Source organism: Babylonia areolata, chromosome 11, assembly GCF_041734735.1.
Source record: "Babylonia areolata isolate BAREFJ2019XMU chromosome 11, ASM4173473v1, whole genome shotgun sequence".
Taxonomy (NCBI): Eukaryota; Metazoa; Mollusca; class Gastropoda; order Neogastropoda; family Buccinidae; genus Babylonia; species Babylonia areolata.
Genome location: NC_134886.1, coordinates 40,792,827 through 40,814,987, shown reverse-complemented (window position 1 = coordinate 40,814,987; position 22,161 = coordinate 40,792,827). Strand labels below are relative to the sequence as shown.

Here is a 22,161-nt window from a genome sequence, read left to right as displayed (position 1 = left end):
ACAGCTGGCCACCCCCACTCCTGAAATAACGACAGTGACTTCCCCATCTCAACCTGCTTACCACCTCATCACAGAAACTGGAAAGGTCTTGTTGATACCAGTCATGCCACCCAGCTTGGTTTCCATACCACTTGAGGTTGCCAAGAAAAAGACAACATTATAAGTTCACGACAGACATACAGATATACACCCCTCCCCCTCACACACACACCAACCTGCTTCCAGGTCATAACACAGACTCAATTTGTTCACACGCACAAATCTTTTTTCCTCTTTTCTTTCTCCTTTCCTCAAGTGTCATGAATATGACATGCAGATAAATGTGTTAAAGGTGTTTTGTGAGGAATAATTAAAAAAAAAACACACGAAAAAACCCCCCAAAAACAAACGAAAGCTCAAAGACAGACACAGTCACCCACACAAAACACACATACAATCTCTCTCTCTCTCTCTCTCTCTCTGACAGGAGATAAAGTTGCCAAAATGGCAAATCTATAAAAAAAAAAATAAATAAAAAAAGATATAGATTATATATATATACACACACACACACACACACACACACACACACATACATATATATAATTCTTTCTATTTTGAATAATAACCAAAAAAAAAAAAATATATATATATATATACATCTATATCTAAATGAACAAAAACTCACCTGAGCCAGCATTCTCCGAGACTTCTCTCCCTCCTGCACGAACTCAAACACCTGCAAGGTGTAGTTGACCTGGCACTGGGTGTTGACTCCTGGCACAGGGATGAAGATCGTGCAGAGGGTGCGGTTCTCCTCATGTCCCTTGTACTCAAACTCCAGGGAACACATCCAGTGCAGGTCGAGGACGGGCATTCTAGTGTCCATGTTGGTGACGTTGATCTTGCTGTGGTCCATCTCAAACCTACTGCTACACGAAGGGCTGGAGTCCAGGAAGGCTGTCGTCAACAACAACAACAACCATGCACTCATCGACCATCTGTATAGTTATTGTATTGTACTGTATTCTATTGTTTTGTATTGTATTGTATCATACCATATCATATCGTATCATATTGTATTGTAATCTATCATTGCACATCATATTGTATCGAATGATATTGTATCATATCATATCAGATTGTATTGTAATGTATCATACCACATCGTATCGTATCGTATAGAATCATATCGCATTGTATCGTATTGTATTATATCATACCATATTGTATTGTATTGTATTGTACTGTTTTTTGTTTGTCACAACAGATTTCTCTGTGTCAGATTTGGGCTGCTCTCTTCACGGAGAGTGAATCACCACTGTACAGCGCCACTCTTTCTGCCTGCCAAGTATATGTGTTTCAGTACAGCAGTGAATTTTTCTTCAGAATTTTGCCTTTTTTTTTTTTATGTGCGCTAAGTGCATCATGCTGCACAAGGGACCCTAAAAAGTCTCATCGGAATAACTTAGTGTCCATGCCACCACTCAAGGTCTGGTGGAAGGGGGTGGGAGAGTGGGGGGGATACTGCTGAGTGAGGGATTCTTCTTCTTCTTCTGCGTTCGTGGGCTGCAACTCCCACGTTCACTCGTATGCACACGAGTGGGCTTATACGTGTATGACCGTTTTTACCCCACCATGTAGGCAGCCATACTCCGTTTTCGGGGGTGTGCATGCTGGGTATGTTCTTGTTTCCATAACCCACCGAACGCTGACATGGATTACGGGATCTTTAACGTGCGTATTTGATCTTCTGCTTGCATATATACACGAAGGGGGTTCAGGCACTAGCAGGTCTGCAAATATGTTGACCTGGGAGATCGTAAAAATCTCCACCCTTCACCCACCAGGCGCCGTCACCGTGATTTGAACCCGGAACCCTCAGATTGACAGTCCAACGCTTTAACCACTTGGCTATTGTTCCCGTCAGTGAGGGATTCAATCCTGTACCCTCAGGTTCCCTCACTTTCCAGACGGACGCTTTACAACTACACCACCCACTCCACACTGACATGGCTGTGACACATTTCCAACCTGCTGTCACACGGCAGGCTGGTGTCCTAGGAGACTGACAACAATGCACACTCTCATCAACCGTCTGTATGGATGGGATCGGCACACTTAAAAAAAAAAAAAAAAAAAAGTTTTTCTTCATTATATTTCATTGTCCGTCTAAATTTCTTGTTCATTTGCACGAATATAAATTATCAGTGCAAGACACTTTTGTGTGTGTGTGTGTGACTGTGCGTTTGCTTGCTATTTTTCTTTCTACATTTTGAGATGCTACACATTTAGTGGAACATTTCGGTTGTTTTTTTTTGTTTGTTTTGTTTTCTTCTTGGTCACAGAATGTTTACTTCCTGCTTTGGGTTTTGATAGATAAAAAAAAAAAGACTTTAATGTCCAGTTACATTACAAACAATACAGAAACCAAGAAGGTGGTACCTGTAGCCAGTACTGCAAAACCACTCTCACAAATCATGTAAAAAGAATGCATCTGAATGGACTGTCATCAACTCACAGAACAATTTTTTTCCTTTTTTTTTTATGAAATGTGTCAGCTATCAACAACGGATGCAGTGAAACTGAACCCATTTAGCAATGAACAGGAAAATGTTTCCTCATAGGCTGACACTATTTCCTATGGAATTGTATTCATGTAACCATGAACCACATATGGTCTATTCACACTATTGTCTATTTAAAATGTGTGTGTGTGTGCGCGCGTACATGTGTGCGTGTGTGTGTGTGCATGTGTGTGTTTGTTATCACTTGCATTATAGTCATTATTGTGTGTTTATGTGCATGTATATGTGTTCTTATTTGTACGCTGAATCGTTATTGTATGCTTACATTCATATGTGCTTGTGTGTGTGTGTGTGTGTGTGTGTGATTGTGTGTGTGTGTGTGCACGCGTTTGTGTGTGCATGAATGCATGTTAGTGCGTGCATGCGTTTGTGCGCGTGGATGTGTTCTACCACTTGTATTCACAGAATCATTATTGTGTGCTTATGTGCATGTATGTGTAGTTGTCTGTTTCTTTGAGCGTGTGTGTGTATGTGTGTGTATACATGTGTGTGTGTGTGTGTGTGTGTAGTGTGTGTGTGTATACATGTGTGTGTATGTATACATGTGTGTGTGTATACATGTGTGTGTGTGTGTATACATGTGTGTGTGTGTATGTTTGTGTGTGTGGCTGGCTGTTTCTATGCTGTTATTTTCAGCAGATGCAGTGTAGTGCATATGTGAATCAGTCCACATCTCTGACACCCCCTTGAAACTGAACTGTTGATGTCAGTACATCACTAGAATTTTTTTTTTTTTTTTTTAGCCCTTTCACCACCAGTCAATTTAGAGTACAAGATTTCCTTGTGGTATTAACACAGAAAAGACAGTGGCTAAGAATAGCTGGGGATTCCCTTTGCAATGTATAGAAAATATGGCCTATCCTACCACCGAACATTAAGAACAGTAGGTTCATGGACAACAGACCAATGAATGGTCACCTTTCAGTGACATGGGTCCTCTGCCACGCCTGTGCATAAATGCAAGCTTGGCTGTGAAAGGGTGAACAAAACAGAGCCAAGTGAAACAGATATCAGTCAACTGTAAGTTTTATCAAGGACATAAGTGCAGTAAACGTAGTGTTGATTAGCTCAGGATGATAAAAGGAAATTTTCTATCTAAAATTACGTTTAAATAACATACTTACCGTGACCCAAATTAGTGCAGACTCCGGCAGGGGTCTGACATTCCTGTCCTGTGCAAACTACTATCCGCCTATGCGGAGAAAATGAGAGAACTACGGCTGATAACCTCCCGGAAGTAGGTAACGTCCCCTTTGTCCCCCTGGCTAGCGCACTCTTTTTCTGGCAGCCATCTCGACACCTGTTCCTGTGCACTTCATACGGCTAAGTTTTTCGCATTTTCTATCTGTCTATCGATTCTTTGGCGTTTCTGTTTATGATAAAATGAAAATTCTCTCTCACTGGCTGACAGAATATGCTTCCACTATCACCACAAGCAAATTCCCTCCGCTCATGGCAGTTTGTTTCTTGGCATCAATCTTCGTTTTCATCAATTTCAGAGTAGCATTTTTACTCTGCATATCACTGTGAATCTGGTTCGAGTGAGGAAAACCAGAGTAAAAGGCCTTTCCCAAGGACGACACAACACTAACTGAAACAGGGCCTGGAACCCTGATCACTGGCAAACACTGGAAAGATCAGAAGTCCTACGCCTAAACTGATCCTGCCACGATCCTCTGACGCTAAGCTGAAAGCTGAAACGCTAGCAGCTGGCCCAGGTCCTGTTAAAGTATGGAGATCAATCTTCTAGCAGATTTACTACTTTTGTAAATCCAAGTTGTTGAGTTCGATCGTTAGCTTCTTGTCATCCCAGTATCTAAGTGAGTTAACTCTGAAATCACGACACGTCCTGCGCGCTGTACCTTGGCGGTGGATGCTGCTCATGTGGTAGATCATCAGGTCGATCTCCGTGTCCTTGGCGGAAGCAGCACTGGTCCGTGGCGCCATCTCCAGAGTGAGGAAGCGGCCGGTGGTGCACCACTCCACCGACACCAGGGGATTGTCCAGGTTCACAATCTGTCCCCAACACACACCACCAGACACCCACAGTTAAAGCACCACCAGTGTAGCAGACTATCCGCACGGGTCCCTTTCGGGTTTTCATCCCGGGGTCAAATCTGGCTCGCCCAGAGTCTATTTAGAATGTCCTTGGAATGACCCCCAGAGAGTAAACATCAATCAGTCAGAAGTGACTCCCCCACCCCCTCCTTCCCCCTGGGCCAGATTTTACCCCCCTCCAAATGGATACAGTGGTCATTCTAGGCTAGCTTCAAATGACCCCCAGCGTAAATTCAGCCCAGTTGGAAATGACCCCCTTCCATATAAAGCTTCAAGTAAATGGGAGAAAGGACATTTTATTCTAATACAGAACATCCCCCGCCCCTTCCACTAGTACTGATGAAGTAAGACACCCCCAGTTTTGCTTCTGTAAAGGTGTAGTGGAGAAGGGGGGTGTCCGTAAAGGCAAGACCAGAACACCTCCCTTTCCTTTTCACTAGACTGATTAAACCTGTAAAATAGGGGCTATTTTCAACAAAAGGGAGTTGATCTCGACTAGCCACAAATGAACCGAAGGTAATATCCAGCAGGGTGTCAACTGAGTCTGTTACACAGGTCAGACCTCCCTCCAAAAAAAAAACTACTATCATCCCAGAAAAAAAGACACCCCCCCCCCCATCACCACCATAAAAAGACCCCAAAAAACAACAAAACACTTTTTAAACAACCAATAATAAAGATATTTTTCTAAAAAAAAAAAAAAAAACCTCTCACCACCCCATCCCTAACAACAACAAATAAGACAACACAAAAACATCCCAACCAAAAAAAAAAACCAAAAAAAAAACCGAAAAGAAAAGAAAAATCCCCCCCCCCCCAAAAAAAAAACCATCCTTGCCACAATAAAGATAAAATAAAAAGAAGAAGACCCCCCCCCCCCCCCCCCACCCCCCAACACACACACACACCTGCCAAAAAACACACACGCAAACATCCCAGCCAAATAACCGAATAAGACCCCTACCTCCCTGCACCACCCCCCCCCCCCCCCCCCCACCCCCCGAAAATCCCACCTACCCCCAAACAACGCCCCACAAAACATCAACAATTAACAACAACCCCTTCCCCCTCCCCACACACACTCCCAACGTTACCCTGTCTGCCTCGGTCTTGCCGTCCACGCCGGGCTGCCCGTCAAACAGCCTCAGCACCATGTTGTCATTGTCAAACTGCAGCTGGCGCTGGAACACACACAGCCGCCCATCGCTGCTGGTGGACCGGAACACCATCTCACAGACTTTGAGGAAGGTGCCGGTGCGGGTGTGGGGGCTGACGTCATCCTTGATGTTGTACAGCGAGTAGCGGTCCACTTTGTGCCAGGGAACCTGCGAGTCGCCGTGACCGCAGTGGACCGGCGAGTTCAGAAACTCTGCAACAACGTCATAGGTGATGTGGTTTATGTGAAACACTGTGCAGCACCATGGTCAACTGTCGTTATGCTGACGCATGTTTGATGAGACACTGCAGCACCATGGTCAACTGTCGTTATGCTGACGCATGTGTTTGATGAGACACTGCAGCACCATGGTCAACTGTTGTTGTTGTACTGATGCATGTGTTTGACGAAACACTGTGCAACAGCATTAACTATTCTTGCTGTATTGATGTAGTTTGTGTTTGATAAAACACTGCAACATCAACAATTTTTGTTGTACTGATACATGTGTTTGATGAATCACTGTGCAACAGCATTAACAATTCTTGTTGTATTGATGTAGTTTGTGTTTGATGAAACACTGTGCAACAGCATTAACAATTGATGTTGTACAGCTGTAGTTTGTGTTTGACGAAACACTGTGCAACAGCATTAACAATTGATGTTGTACAGCTGTAGTTTGTGTTTGACGAAACACTGTGCAACAGCATTAACAATTGATGTTGTACTGGTGTAGTTTGTGTTTGATGAAACACTGTGCAACAGCATTAACAATTCTTGTTGTATTGATGTAGTTTGTGTTTGATGAAACTCAGTGCAACAGCATTAACAATTCTTGTTGTATTGATGTAGTTTGTGTTTGATGAAACACAGTGCAACAGCATTAACAATTCTTGTTGTATTGATGTAGTTTGTGTTTGATGAAACACAGTGCAACAGCATTAACAATTGATGTTGTATTGATGTAGTTTGTGTTTGACGAAACACTGTGCAACAGCATTAACAATTGATGTTGTACAGCTGTAGTTTGAAGAAACGCTGCAACTGCATAAGCAATTGTTGTATTGACACAGTTTGTGTTTGATGAAACACTGTGCAACAGCATTAACAACTGTTGTATTGATACTAGCATTTGATGTGACACTGTGCAACATCATGGTCGATTGTTGTTGAAATGATGCCTGTGTTTTGAAGAAACTCTCAACATTGTGGTCAATTGTGTTGTTGTATTGATACACGCATGAGTTTTGATGAAACACTGTGCAACATTGTGGTCAATCACTGTCCTTGTGATACAAATGTTTTGAGACATTATGGTCAATTGTATTGTTGTACTGATACTTAAGCTTTTGTTGTGTTTTGATCTTATTTCTCTTTTACTTTCAATCTGCTGAGAAAAAGTTTCATTTTAGTACCTCTCTAGGGCAAGGGCTGGATGTAAAAAAGAATCTTTAGATAAGCAATATTTCCCTTTTTAATACAGACACGGTTTTGTCTTGCACTGTCAATGACTAAGCCAGGCAACATGGTCATTTTGCAACAACCCAACAATCACACTGGCACTGGCAGACTGATACTCTAGCTCCCCTCAACGGCAGCCTGGAGTGAAGAGCAACTATCATTCTGTCTAGCTCCCCTCAACGGCAGCCTGGAGTGAAGAGCAACTATCATTCTGTCTAGCTCCCCTCAACGGCAGCCTGGAGTGAAGAGCAACTATCATTATGTCTAGCTCCCCTCAACGGCAGCCTGGAGTGAAGAGCAACTATCATTATGTCTAGCTCCCCTCAACGGCAGCCTGGAGTGAAGAGCAACTATCATTATGTCTAGCTCCCCTCAACGGCAGCCTGGAGTGAAGAGCAACTATCATTATGTCTAGCTCCCCTCAACGGCAGCCTGGAGTGAAGAGCAACTATCATTCTGTCTAGCTCCCCTCAACGGCAGCCTGGAGTGAAGAGCAACTATCATTCTGTCTAGCTCCCCTCAACGGCAGCCTGGAGTGAAGAGCAACTATCATTCTGTCTAGCTCCCCTCAACGGCAGCCTGGAGTGAAGAGCAACTATCATTCTGTCTAGCTCCCCTCAACGACAGCCTGGAGTGAAGAGCAACTATCATTCTGTCTAGCTCCCCTCAACCCCTGCCCAGAAAGAAGAGAAACTATCATTCATTGCTTCAACTCCAAACAGCAAACAATTTTGTTCAATGAGCCAATCTAACTGACTTATTTTACTTTATTTTTTTTAAATAAATAAATAAACAAGAGAGGTAAGGCCTTCAAGACTCACTTGTGATATATAAAAAAAAAAAAACAACCCAACTTTTAATAAGTTAATTGTTAAAATGTGTTCTGTATTTGTTATCACAAAGCTTCGGGTTTAAAAAAAAAAAAAGAAGAAAAAAGCCTGAGCACAGATTCGAACCCGGCATGTTCGGGTGGGAAGAAATTGTCTTAGTCACTGCACTATTGTGGATCCATGAATGACATTCAGAAATTAACATTTAAGCAAGCTTTTTTAAAGGCGATAAATTGACTGCAGTATTCGAACTGATAACACTGTTTAAATCATGTTATTTTGGTGTATCTCAGGCATTTAAAAATTCTTTAAAGTCTGCGGTAAAGGAGACATTGCCATCCCCACAATCACACTGCAACATTTAGCCATTTTCTCTGGATCTAGATAGATTTACAAGTTTAGTTACGCTCGCCTGGAAAGTACAACACGGTCAATTCAATTTCTATTTCATGTTCATTCCAGTCAACTGAATATCCACTTTTAAAGACTCATATGCAGTAAACATGTCGGTGATGCAGTCTGTGTCAATGTAACTTTGTAAGTGTTCTGTCCAGAATTTCTATTTCTTTCCATGTAATTGCGAACAAGAAAAAAGAGGTCATGCTGTCTTCTTACTAAGCATCCTCAATGCTACTGCAATTGGGATGCGGTGTTTTCAGAATACCAGAAATGTCCTCAACGAAATAAACCGTTAATGATGCCGGAAACAAGACTAAAATTCGAGAGACTTACAAACTATTATTGGTATGACTATGAAGATTTTTTTCCTACTATTTTTCAGCCAAATTTGGTATTGACAGACGAAGTATTTCCAGAGAAAATGGCAATGTTAAAGTTTACCACAGACACACAGACAGACAGACATGTATACACACACACACAGAGAAACAACTGAACACAGGGTTATAACATAGACTCACTTTGTTTACACAAGTGAGTCAATAAAACCGGCCAAGTCTCTGTGGCTCAACTTCTAAAGTGTGATTCATACTGACTGAAAAAAGAAAAGAAAAGAAAGAAAAAAAACAACAACAAAAAACAAAAACAGAATTACAACAAAACTAGAGATGCAGCCTTCACGGCTCGTATGTGATTTCTGCTGCAAGACAACATGATTGTTGCTGCACAGCAACCAAAAACTAAAAACGGCGGTGAAGAGGGGGTTGAAAGAGATGGGGGAGAGGGGAGTTACCAGAACTTACACAGTTACAGAGAAAATGATCCATGGCGTGGTAAAACACAGTCATACATATAAAAGCCCACTCGTACATACAACATACGCGTGAATGAGGCAGCTGCAGCCCAGGAAACACAGAAGAAGAGAGAAAGAAGCGAGTATACTTGTACAACTTGTTGCAAGCATTAAAAGAAAAGATCTGAGCACACCACTCCTCTTTTGCAACATCTCCACTGGCTCCCTGTCTCACACCGAATAAAGTACGAGATCAGCACTCTATGCTACAAATGTATTCACAAATCAGCCCCTTCCTATCTCTGTGGCTGCCTTCACCTCTACACTCCATCTCGCTCACTATGATCAGCTTCGAATCCACTCCACTTACGCATACCCAGATTCAAACTCTCGACTGTTGGCCGCCGTTCTTTCTCTGTCTCTGGACCTTGCAATTGGAATGAACTTCCTCTTTTGCTTCGTCAAGTCTCCACTCTCAGCTCTTTCAAGTCTGGGCTTAAAACCCACCTCTTCCCAAAATAGCCTCCCTTCCCTGCCTCTTCCTTGTCTTTAGTTTCTCCAGTTTTAGAGTTATGCGTGCGTGAGAATGACTGGTGCGAAAGCGCTTAGATTTGTCTATGCACAAGATTCAGCGCTATATAAGTACCATTATTATTATTGTTATAATAAAACAAAACTTCAGAACCTGCCAACTCACTCTCTATGGGCTGCCGGGAAGCGGCAAGAGAAAGCTGCAGCAGCAGCACAAGGCACCAGCACAGGACGCCAGAGTGGATGCGGGGCAAATCACTTCCCCTGCTTCTTTTCTCCCTTCCCAGTTCCGTCACGGCACGGCACTGCTCTTCTGTTGTAGCTGTTGTCGTGGTTGTCTCCTCCATCATCTGTAAACTATAGGACAGGCAGGTGTCACTGGTGTTGATTAACTGAATTTTTCTCTTTTTTTTTGGGGGGGGGGGGGGGGGTTAGTTAGGGGGGGGGTGGGGGGGCAGGGGAGAGTGCAGGGGTTGGATGATGAGGGCAGGGGGACTGCTTGGGGAGGTTAGTTGGGTTGGGTTTTTTTGGTTTTTTTTGGGGGTGGGGTGGGGAGGGTGGGGGGGGGGGGGGTTAAACTGAATGGTGATCACAGAGTGGAGGGAGAGCTGGGTGTGGAAAGTAGGGGAGGGATAAGAGTATAGAAAAGGGGAAGGGGCGTTTTCTCTTTTTGGTTTGGAGTCTGTTTTTTTGGGGGGGTTTTCTTCTGTTTTACCTTCTTTTTTTTCCCTCTCTTTTTTGGGGGTGGGTGGGTGGAGGGTGGGGCGTTCAAATTCGGTCTGTTTTGTTTTTCTGTTGTTGTTGTTTTTTTTTTTTGTTTTTTTTTCTTTAATTTCAATCTCACTGTACAGATAGTGCTGACTGGCTGACTTCCTCTGAAAAATTAGGTCTACAGGTCAGCAAGAAAGGCAAGGTCTTCAAGATTACTGTGTGAAACCCACTTAATCCTACCCAGAAATTACAGCAACAAAATATTCATCAGAAAACAGATCATCTTGCAACATTTTCAATCCTGTTCCACAGTGAATCTGACCTTTGACCTATGGCCTTGGCCATGGAATTAACTATCAGAATCAGTCACTGTGCCAAGTTTGATCAAAACTGCACAGGAAATCCTAGCTCTATCACACTATTGCTTTTTTTCTTTTTTGTTGTTGCTGATTGTTTTGATCAAGCGATGTTGACAGGCCTAATAGCCGAGTGGTTAAAGCGTTGGACTTTCAATCTGAGGGTCCCAGGTTTGAATCTTGGCGACAGCGCCTGGTGGATAAAGGGCAGAGATTTTTCTTATGGCTGGATGCAAGAGTTCATCTCTCTTGTGCCCACAAGCTTTTTCTTATTCAACAAGCTATAAAATTGTGACCTTGACTGCTGACCTAAATTTCCAAAAGGGATCACGCTGTTCCTATGACCAATCACTATGTCATTTGTGACAAAAACTGGACAAAAGAAATGAGGTCTATCAAGCCTTTTCCATTTTGTCAAGTGATGGCCTTGACCTTTGAACTCACCCTGATTTTCATGTCACAGCAAAGGGGATGACCACAGGTCATAATGACCAAGTAATCAAGATTCATTTCTATATTCCATACGTTTGTGGCAGCTGAAATAATCCTAATGTTAAACTTTGCAATGAATATACGCATCCTCCACATTGTACTCATCCTAACACACCTACACACATATAATATATGTACCCTTGCCTGAAGAAGCTGCTTTCACAGTGAAAATTTGCTGCTTTTTAAGAATACAAGTTTTTGAAGACATGAAGAGCCTACTGTTGTTGATACTGTTTATTTTACTGGCCTTGGTATTTACCTCAGTGCTTTCTGCAAGGAGTGGAGTTTAAAAATAAAAGTTTAAAAATCTGTAGTCTTTCCTTCATTTTCTTTCTTGCAAATGGAGTTACTGGTATTTGATATGTAAAACCTATTTCACACACACACACACATGCACACAAAATGGTAGGATAAGATGATTATTGGCACCCTGTGTGTGTGTGTGTGTGTGTGTGTGTGTGTGTGTGTGTGTGTGTGTGTTGTGTGTGCATGTGTGTGTGCGTGTGCGTGTGTGTGTGTTGTGTGTGTGTGTGTGTGTGAGTGCATGTGCACAAGTGTGTATAAGTAAAAAAAACTAAGTTACCCATATTCTAATCCTTTGGACTAATTCTGAAGTTGTTGTTTTTTTTCCCCATTTTCACTGTATTTACAAGATGTCTGTTTCCTTTTTTTCTTCCTCTCTCTGAGTCTCTCCCTCTCTCTGTAAGATTTAAGTTCATCACACTGAATGAATATCAAACACGTCAAATGTCAATATGATGATTAAAAAAAATAATGCTTCCTACTTAGAATTCTTTTTAATCTGTATACTTACTGAGTGTTAATAAATAACAGTACAGATTAAAAAGTGAAAACAAAGCAAAACCATGAAGCACGATTTTGTGTGTAACAGTATTATACATTAGCAAGTACTGTGCTCCTCCCACTCTGCTGGAATCTGTTGTTATTGGTGGTGTTTTTCGTGATGTTTTTTTAAATACTGCAATATATCACTGATGCATTTTGCCATCCCTCTCTTCCCGGTCTTCCCAGGCATCCCACCCATGCCAACTGTGGGCACTGTACCGTAATAAACTGATATATGCTCTCTTTCTCTCTCTCTCTCCTCTCCCCCCACGCCCCTAAATCCCCCTCCCCACACACACACCCCTTTCTCTCTCTCTCTCCTCTCCCCCCACGCCCCCAAATCCCCCTCCCCACACACACACCCCTTTCTCTCTCTCTCTCCTCTCCCCCCACGCCCCCAAATCCTCCTCCCCCCCCTGCCCCCCCCCCCCCCCCCCCCACACACACACACACATTTCTCTCTCTCTCACATACATTTTTTTTTTTCACATGTATAGTCTCACTAAGAAGGAAAATGTACAGGGGAAGAGAAGAACTGAGAAAGAGAAATGCACTCAGACTGACAATGAGACAGCGACAGAAAAAAATACTGAATCACTGATAGTGATATATATATATATATATATATATATATATATATATATATATTTATATATATGTATAGATAGTACCTTCACTGCAAAGCACTTTTTATACCACAGACGAACCTTCTTTTCCCCTTTCATACTATTTCTACATATAACCAGGCAGAACCAGAGAAAAATGTTGAAAGACAGAATGAGACGGCAGGCAGAGAAAGAGCGATGGACTTCACAACGACCCGTTTCCTTTGATACAAGCTGAAGCTACTGGCTATAGCTTGCACCAACTTGACAAGAATAGGTATTTGTGACGCCAAATAGTTCTACATGTACTCTGATATAGTGCAGAAAAGAGAAAAGAAATAATTTACCTCAGCAAACTTTGCCTTGATGTCTCAATCAAGTACACAGAAACCTAGCACCTTAAAGCATCCCCAAGGCTACAGTACCGATCAAACTGGCAGTTGCTCCTCTTTCTCTATAGTCAATACAGCAGGACAAACCTATGGACTGAGGCTGACAGGGCATGCGAACATCCTGGACTGAGACGATGACTCACCATAACATCCTCTGATCGTCCATGAATAATCACACTGCAAATCAGTCACACGAGCTTGCAGCAGTAATCTCTTCTGTTCTGAAGTTTCAGCTCCTAGACTGTTTGTGTGGCCACAGGAAGGCTGCAGTCACAAGTTTTGAAATTGTACGCAGCAATCAACACTTGTCAACAGGTAACACTGATGCTGTGCCTGTCCTACTTGGGCAGTTTCAATGACAAGCACAATTTCTTTCTCGTTCTGGTCAGATCCATTGTCACTGGTCAGGAAATCCAGGTTTTTCTTCCATTAACCTCTGAAAAACACAAATATCAGGACAGTGTATGAATACAACTGAATCGTCACCATTTAATGGTTCATTTTACTTCTGAGAAAGACACCTCCAAATTACAAAATACATCTCTCTTGAAGCACATATGCACACAGACAGTCATGCTGACATATACACATAAACAGACTTGCTCACACAAGCCCACACACTGGAGTTCCGATCATCATTTACTCACATGTGTAATATTTTTTCTTACAGTTATACATACTTAGGTGAATTATTGCTGTTTTAAATATAAAGAACACACCCAATCTTTGAACATGTGTATACATGTATACAACATATACATTTACACAAAAGTTCAACATGACAGCAAGGCTGACAGAGCATGGTTTCATTTTTCTGAGAGTGATTCTATCATATTCAATACTGACTGCCTAACATGCTAATAAAGCTAAATAAAACTACTCAGTTCTGGACAGTCAAGTGATCATGAACAAGATCAGAGGCTCAAAAACACTAATTTTCCACACGTCTGATAAAAAAAATGTAGATTTCACTTCTCATAAACAATGTGAATGTGCCAGGTCTTTTTTTTTCCTTCTTTTTTGTTGTTTGTTATGTAGCCAAGTGCTCAGCTGGCTACTAACAGTAGTTCAACTCACAGCACATGCCGTAAAGCGGACAGCAGTTTCACTGCAGTGATGGTGTCCAACCATGGACATGAGGAGGTACAACTCCTGTGGCATAAGGCTATTCAAGTTCGAATTTGAAATGTAAGCGTCCGCTGGTCATTTTTCCAAGGTGCTGCTGCCAAGCACATATCATGTGTCACGCAGTCAGCTGCCTAATATTCTACTGGAAGTACTACATTTTAAAATGTGTTGACGATATGTAAATTGTCCGACACATTGCTTGTGTTCATGTTAAAAGCATGTTGATAGGTCGGTAGACTTTGTCAGAAGAATTGTGTTGTTGTTCTGTCACAGGCCATATTAACGGTGTTTATTGTTTGACACAAGTTATGATCGTGTCCCTATGATGTGCTCCCAGACAAACTATTTGGTGATTTGAACGTCACAAGTTACTGACATAGATTCTTCACGCAGAAATCTTTCATACTCCTCACACTGTTGAAGATTAGGCTAAAGTTACTTATCCTGCGTTTAGCGGAAGAAATTAAAATGTAGAACACCGGCCTTCAGCTGAATGCACTTAATGGTCAAGCCTTGATAGTCCTTCCAATCATATTGAGCACTGACTATTTGGTCCCCGAGTTTGCCAGTATTTTATTAAAGCCACTGATTCTATTATATTTTCTATTATTCATGTATTATTTCACATCCTGATATCAAGTGTACTGCTACAGTGTTTCACTGACTCTCAGTACCACAGCTTCACAGTTACAGGGTGCTTCTTTAGTGTAATGGGTGTGCAGTATTCTGTTGTGGTGATTACATGGTCATGTTTGATTAATATCAGTTATTGGTTAAATTTACTTAAAACCATCTGATATGTATCACAGTCTGTTAATCATAATTTAGCTATCATGCTCTCTTATGTACTGGCTTACTCCAGTATAGTGCTATTTGATAACTGATTCATTTGAGTCACTTTGACACAGTATGAGCTTTACTTAAATCTATACTGTCAGTGTAGATTTAAGTAAAGCAGCATAGCTTTGACCACTTACCTGCATGATTAAAATGTATAAGAAATGTCATTTGATGTCAGTGTTTGGTCTTCACATATATGCATTATCTTATGTTGTTGCTTATGCCAAACTGAGTGGTAGTCTTCCCATGTAATATGTATACATGTGCTTACTATCCACTTGCATTCCTGACATTGTTCTTGGTTGTGTCTATCTAGGCACTGTTTTCTTTTCTCCTCTTCTTATCTTCTCATAACTATTGTAAATAAAACAACAGCAAAACCCTTTTGTGGCTGGCCTCTACATGTTCTTGGCCTGCGCGTGGATCTTTTATATCCTTTCATACAGTAAATCAGTAATTCTTTTGTACCGTCCACTTTTATAGACCACTCAGTTCATAACAACATGGCCATAGTTAATAAAAGGTTATGCTAATAGTAATAGTAATATCTATGTCCTGGGAAAATAGTTACCAACACACTTACACAGTATCACACTTTATATTTATTGATTAGCTCTATCGTGAGTCTATGACCTATCCATTCCCTCTCACTGAGTCAGTGTCTGATATCTGTTCGATTCCTAATGAATGAACGGACTTTTAAATAAATAAATACATATGTTCGTCTATTTATTCATTTAAATTTATGTATCCATTCATTTATTATGACCAACCAAGAACACACACAAAAACACATACATAGGTAAAGCTTTTCATGTGAAATAAAAAATGACTCCCTTGTCTCTTGCCTGTCTATATTTCCTTGTAACGCTGCCCCCATCCCCTCCACCCACCAAGCATGAACAGATAATAAACACATGTGATATCATACATAAACATCTTGAGAAAACAGTCACAAGCACACCAGTCACACCACCGTATCCTGGGATTTCTTCACTGCACTTCAATCCCCAAAATACACACTCAGACCGGGGAAAATCCGGCCCCCAGCCTTTGGTGACAAGTAACACTGCGTGACACAGTGCCTTAGATGGCCAAGTAAACTGTCAAGTTATGACGCATAACCACCAGACCCATGTCGCTACAGATGGCTGAGAAGTGTAATTAATACAGCGAAGGGCAAATCGCCACAGCCTCAAGTGCATGCCAACAACAACCCACTCAGCAGCAAAACGGAGAAGTCTCAACTTTGATATCTGATTATGCTACCTGAATAACAGGAACAGAAACTGTGAATAGGTTTTTCCCTTTCTTTAAAAAAAAAGAAAAAAAGACAAAAAAGACACACATTTTTAAGTCTTAAACATGCATGAGAGAGAGGGCTTTCATGTATCTTAAAGTAAACACATTACACACAAAGAATAACACATATATGTATACATATTATATATATATATATATATATATGTGTGTGTGTGTGTGTGTGTGTGTGTGTATCTACTGTGGGTTTGCTTTGGGTGTTTATTTTTCAAACACACCCAGCAGGTTCATGGGAATATTCATGATCCATTAATCTCACAATGTCATAAAACTGGGGACAACCTAACCATGATTCATTCTTACAAATGACTGAAGGTGTGGGAGAGAATTATTCACATACCTAGCCACAAAACATTTGAAAAGGGTCTGCCTCACAGCCCTTGCAAAGTTGCATCATAATATCAACTGCAAAAACAGAGACACAGAGAGAGAGAGAGAGAGAGAGAGAGAGAGAGAGAGAGAGAGAGAGCGTGTGTGCGCGCACATGCGTATGTGCGTGCATGTGTATGTTGTGTGTGTGTGTGTGTGTGTGTGTGTGTGTGTGTGTGTGTGTGTGCATATCTGTGCACACACTCATCCTTTGAGTGTGTGTATGTGTGTGCATATGCCTGTGTACTTGTGGATGTATGCGCATGCATGCATACATACGCACATGCGTATCACAGAGCTTACAAGTCAGTGTGCCTGTGTTCATGACTTTATCACTTTATCTGTCTACTTTAAATGTGCATTCATAAACATGTGTCTGTCAGTCTGTTTCTGTTCAGGTCCCTGTCTGTTCAAATCGTTTCTTTTTCCATCAGTCCATGTAAATTACATGAGCATAAGGATAAAAGCATACAAGGACAGCAACATAACAACAACAACAAAAAAAAGAGTAATAATTATAACTACCCAGCAAATCCCACAGTCTGACTTAAAACTTGTAAAAGACCACACAAACACATGGGCACAGCGAAAGACAGACAAGAGAGAAAGAGTTACAGACAACGCAATACAGATCTGCTAACCTTTTTAAAATTCAACATGCTGATCCATAATTTACAAACCATCATTTATTCATCATGAGAAAGATTATCGCAACGCACTGATCTGGACTGCACTCAGCAGTATATCCTGAACAGCATACACCACACACACACACACACACACACACACACACACACAAATTTGGAAGATTCTTAACAGCTCTTCAATTCTAATATGCCTTATTAGTAATTTATACCGGCACTGGCTAAATCTGCAGTTGCTGCTATCTCAAAAGGTCTGCAGTGCTCTGGTCATGTGCCAATCAATGTCGTCAAATGGCCGATTCAAATGGCAGGTGTCACATTATGTGGTTCAGTCGCCTGACCTGCACAGCTACCTACTGCTGGCTTCCGTTGGAGAGGCCTGGGAAGTGGGACTTGGGAGACGGACTCAAGTTACTTTGCAGTTGCTACTGTCAGTGAACGACAGGAAGCCCGGTGCTTACTTTACTATTAGGCACGGTGCTTACTTTACTATTAGGCACGGGCTTGGGATTGGGACTGGGATTGGGAACACAGAAAAAACATAAAGGAAAAAAAAGGGAGGGGTGGGGGGGGGGGGGGGGGGGGTAAGGGGGGAGAACTACTTTTAGTACAGTTCTCTTTGTCACTGACTCGGATGTGCAGGCACCAGAGGGCTTACTCTTAGCCTCTCCTTTTGTCTAAAGAATATCACAAGTGAAGCTTGGTAATGGTATGTGCACAAATGCTATGTTGTAGGCTGCCCTGAGTCTGTTTATGTTACAACTTATTTGCCATCAGATAAATCATGAAGAAGCAAAGATGCTTCATGCACACCATGACTCTCTCTCTCTCTCTCATGCACACATGTACACAAACACACACACATACACACACATTAACTTTTTCATATGCAGTCCTGAGTCTGTTTATCATTTTATGTAACAACCTGTCTTTGTTTACCATATTTTTATGTAACAACTCATTTCTTATTCATAAGAGAAAGAAGCAAATGCACTTGATACACAAGTGACAACACACAGACACACACACCTCTTTCTCTTCTTTTTCCTTCTCATTGATTATTACAACTGATGTGTGTACATTAAATCATGTTGACGATGTACTAAATCATTTTTATTCTATTCTGAACCTCTGTATTCATCTCTTCTCTCATGCAGTTAGTATATAATTTGGGTAAGTTCCATGTGTTCAAGTGGGACCTTTCAAGTGAACCACTGTCAACAGGAGCCAAACACATTATGGCTTCACAGAAAAGCTTGACACTAGTGAGAGGTTCAGATGCAACTTGCAAAGTGAAACCTGAAACCTGATAATGATATGCTTGTTACAGACTTACACACACAAACGTAATCAGAGAGATAGGTAAAAGGTAAAACCAGAGCAACGGCACTGAAAGGACTGAAAAGTTCAAATTTTCTTGTTTCAAAAACTTTTTAGTTTTTAACAGATTAACACAAAAAAACAACAAACAAACAAACAAACAACCCCCCTACCCCCCAAAAAAACACAAACAAACAAACAAAAAAAAACAACAACAACAAAACCCCCAAACAAACCCAAACTGGAATGGACTTGGAGCTCAAGGAGTGAGTGAGTGTGGGATGCATACATGTCTGTGTGGGAATTATTTCTCTAGTATTAGCTGACTACAAAATGATCAAACTGATTTCAATAACTGGGAGGGAAATATGGTCTTATGTATACTGTAGACAAGTTTTATGTCTATGTCTATTTATAGATCAATCTATCTATCCATAAATTCTATCTATGATTCCTTATGAATTAATATATATCATTTTATGAGTACCCCTACTCCAACCCCATCTGAAAATGGAGTATGACTGCCTACACTGCAGGATTAAAATGGTCATACGGAAAAGTCCACCTACACATACAAGTGAACGGTGGGGTTGCAACCCATAAAAAAAAAAGAAAGAAAAAAAAACTATTTCTATAAACATCCTACTGACGGATTGATTGATATGGTTACTTATATATAGTGTCTATCCTCGGTTGGAGACCAAGCTCTAAGTGCTATCAACTGATGGGTTGGTTTTTGTTGCTGGTTGTTTTCTTGTTGGTTGGTTGTTTTTTAATCTGTTGGACTGACCTGTGGGGAAAAAAACAAAAAAAACCCCACACTTTATATACAACAAAATTATTTCAGAAAATAAAATAAATAAGTAAAACAAAAAATCCTCACAGAAATGTTACAAAAGTTGATCTGTGTGTGAGCATTCAATGTCAGAACCAGTCAGTTATTACTAATTTACTGTAATAGAGGTATCATCCAATCCTGGACCACCCTGTTTGTTTGTTTGTTTCTCTCTCTCTCTCTCTCTCTCTCTCTCTCTCTCTGTGGCACTGTCCAGCACTTTGCAGAACTTTCCACTGCACGCTCGTGTTGGGCTTGGGCATTAGTCGCCAATCATTGACCGGAAATCACACCTCCCTTTCCCAGCTTCATTGCAATGCTATGGCTTCCACAGAAAAACCTGCACGTTCGAAGCAAGATCTGAGAAGCCTCGACTTTGTAACTGCTCAAATATCATGACAGTGATCTACACATAACACAGCCACACCCAGTAAAACACAGAAAAGACTGAAAAGTTCAAAGTGTCTGAGAAAGATGCATGTATCTACTGTCTGCAGACAGCAGTGAGGCACTTCTTTATTTGATGTTGGGTTTTTTGGATTTAACAATTTTTTTTTTTCACTAGAATTCTTAGAGATGACTTGGGCGGCAGCTTTCCCAGGCATGTGAGATGGCTGGGTCTGATTACATGCGTTGTCAGGGCATGGGAATTCTGGGTCAGTTTGCAGCACTCTGGGCCATAGAATTAAAATTAATGGAAGTCAGCAGACACTCAAACACACACACACACACACACACACACACAAAAAAAAAAAATAAAAAAAAAAAAAAAAAAAAAAAAAATCACCTTTTCATTTTTCAATCATCCCCTGTAGTCCTTTACCCATAAATCCCCCTGTTCCCTCTTCCTATGTCAATGTTTAATTTATGAAACAATGTATTGAGTTTTTTAGATTTTAGTCTTCACACAGTATGCTGTTCCACAATCCTGAAATCCAGTTTTGAATATCATTGTTAAAACTCATATTTTGGCACTGCTTAATGAGAACAACAGATTTATAATTTAAAAAAAAAAACATTTTAAAACTGTTGGACATCCTTTTAGTTCAACATTTTTCCTATCAGTATTGCTATTACCAATATTATCATTTATAATGAATGAATAAATCCAACTAATTATAGCCTCCTAGCTGAAATATGATGCAAGGGTCCATTCTCAACTGAATCAGGGAAAAGTCATGGACAGAAATCCCAACGTGATCACTGTGTCACCAACAGCATATAAATCTGAAATTTAACAGTGCAGTAAATTTCAGTTCATTCAGACTCAGTAGTCACAAATTCTGCTGACATTTCCCAACACAGTTTGACACAGGCCTTGGCAGCTGTGTACAGTCATTATATGTCATTTAAAGTAATGTATCTTTCTCTATAAATTTGTGCCACTTCGCAGCATCCACACCTAACACTGTATCAGTCCCTGAAAAAGTGGCAATGTTAACATAATTTATCACAGATACACACACATATGTATCTACACATGTACTTAAAGAAGCACATCAAGACACACACAAGAACTCATAAAATGGACACACACATCAGATCCACACATACACACACACACGGATTCAGGGATGTGGAATCACTCATTGTGTCCAGAATGGGCACTTCCATTATGCTGGTACTATTTCAAACCTTTACCCTGCCAATTCATGGTCCAACAATGTCTTGCAGCAGATGATCATTGGTATTATCAATAGTGGTATTACTCTATAATTTAATACTTGTAGCAGTTTTGCTTTTCTATTATAAATATATGGAAGATGTCTTTGATTTTGATTAGATTCATTTGCTTTTAATCACTTTTTGCTATGAATATTAACAATTATTCAAACAGACTAAATCAATGTAGATCTTATCAGTTTTTACTCAAGATGAACTAATGCCTAGTCTTGCTTTCTTTTTCCTTTTTTCTTTTAAAATTGAAGAAAACATCTTCCAGACAAAGTCAACAGGCTGCTGACTGAAAACCTGTGAAAGAAAGTATGATAGTATCTTATAAGCAAAAATAGTAGATTCAATAAAAAGCTGTTCAATTTTAATGGCTTAACTGTTAACTGCAAGAACATCAAATGATCAATCAAAAGACTTATCTGTAATCTTATCTGTAATCAGATTGCCTGTGAATGTGATGAAGTATTTCAATACTAGCAATACATATAATATATAAAAAATATTATATGTACCATTGTATATCATAATATATTACATAATATCATAACATACAATACATATCTATAAATGCTTTATCAGCTTTTAGCCTGAACGTTAGGAATGTTTTTGACTGTTTATACAAGTGTTCATTTACATATACAATGTCATGTCCAGCTTCCAATGATGAAATTTATTTGGAAACAACAATCCTCCCACAACAGAATTCAATAAGAAATAATACATTTTAAATTGCTGAGTGTTCTTGCAGTGAGAATATGACTGGTCAGACTATTCCACAAATAAACAACCCTGTTAGTGTTACTAGTAAAAACTTTTTTTTTTAAATTTATGTGT

At 40.5% G+C, this 22,161-nt stretch overlaps 1 protein-coding gene across 5 annotated transcripts in view; it reads right to left on the bottom strand.

The window, feature by feature from the left end:
* LOC143287733 (uncharacterized) overlaps nt 1–22,161 on the bottom strand; it is a 30,744-nt gene that overhangs the window by 7,081 nt on the left and 1,502 nt on the right. Inside the window, exons 1-6 of one of the 5 annotated variants that reach the window (XM_076595973.1) lie at nt 17,711–17,826; nt 13,341–13,633; nt 9,962–10,152; nt 5,720–5,994; nt 4,430–4,583; nt 668–939 (exon numbers count right to left, since the gene is read on the bottom strand). In XM_076595973.1, the coding sequence (XP_076452088.1) occupies nt 668–939; nt 4,430–4,583; nt 5,720–5,994; nt 9,962–10,152; nt 13,341–13,363 (915 nt within the window). In that variant the 5' untranslated portion in view covers nt 13,364–13,633; nt 17,711–17,826. Of the gene's footprint in view, nt 1–667; nt 940–4,429; nt 4,584–5,719; nt 5,995–9,961; nt 10,153–13,152; nt 13,279–13,340; nt 13,634–16,138; nt 16,162–17,710; nt 17,827–22,161 lie in introns of those variants that run through there. The other 4 variants (XM_076595974.1, XM_076595972.1, XM_076595975.1 and 1 more) reach the window with 4 other exon arrangements.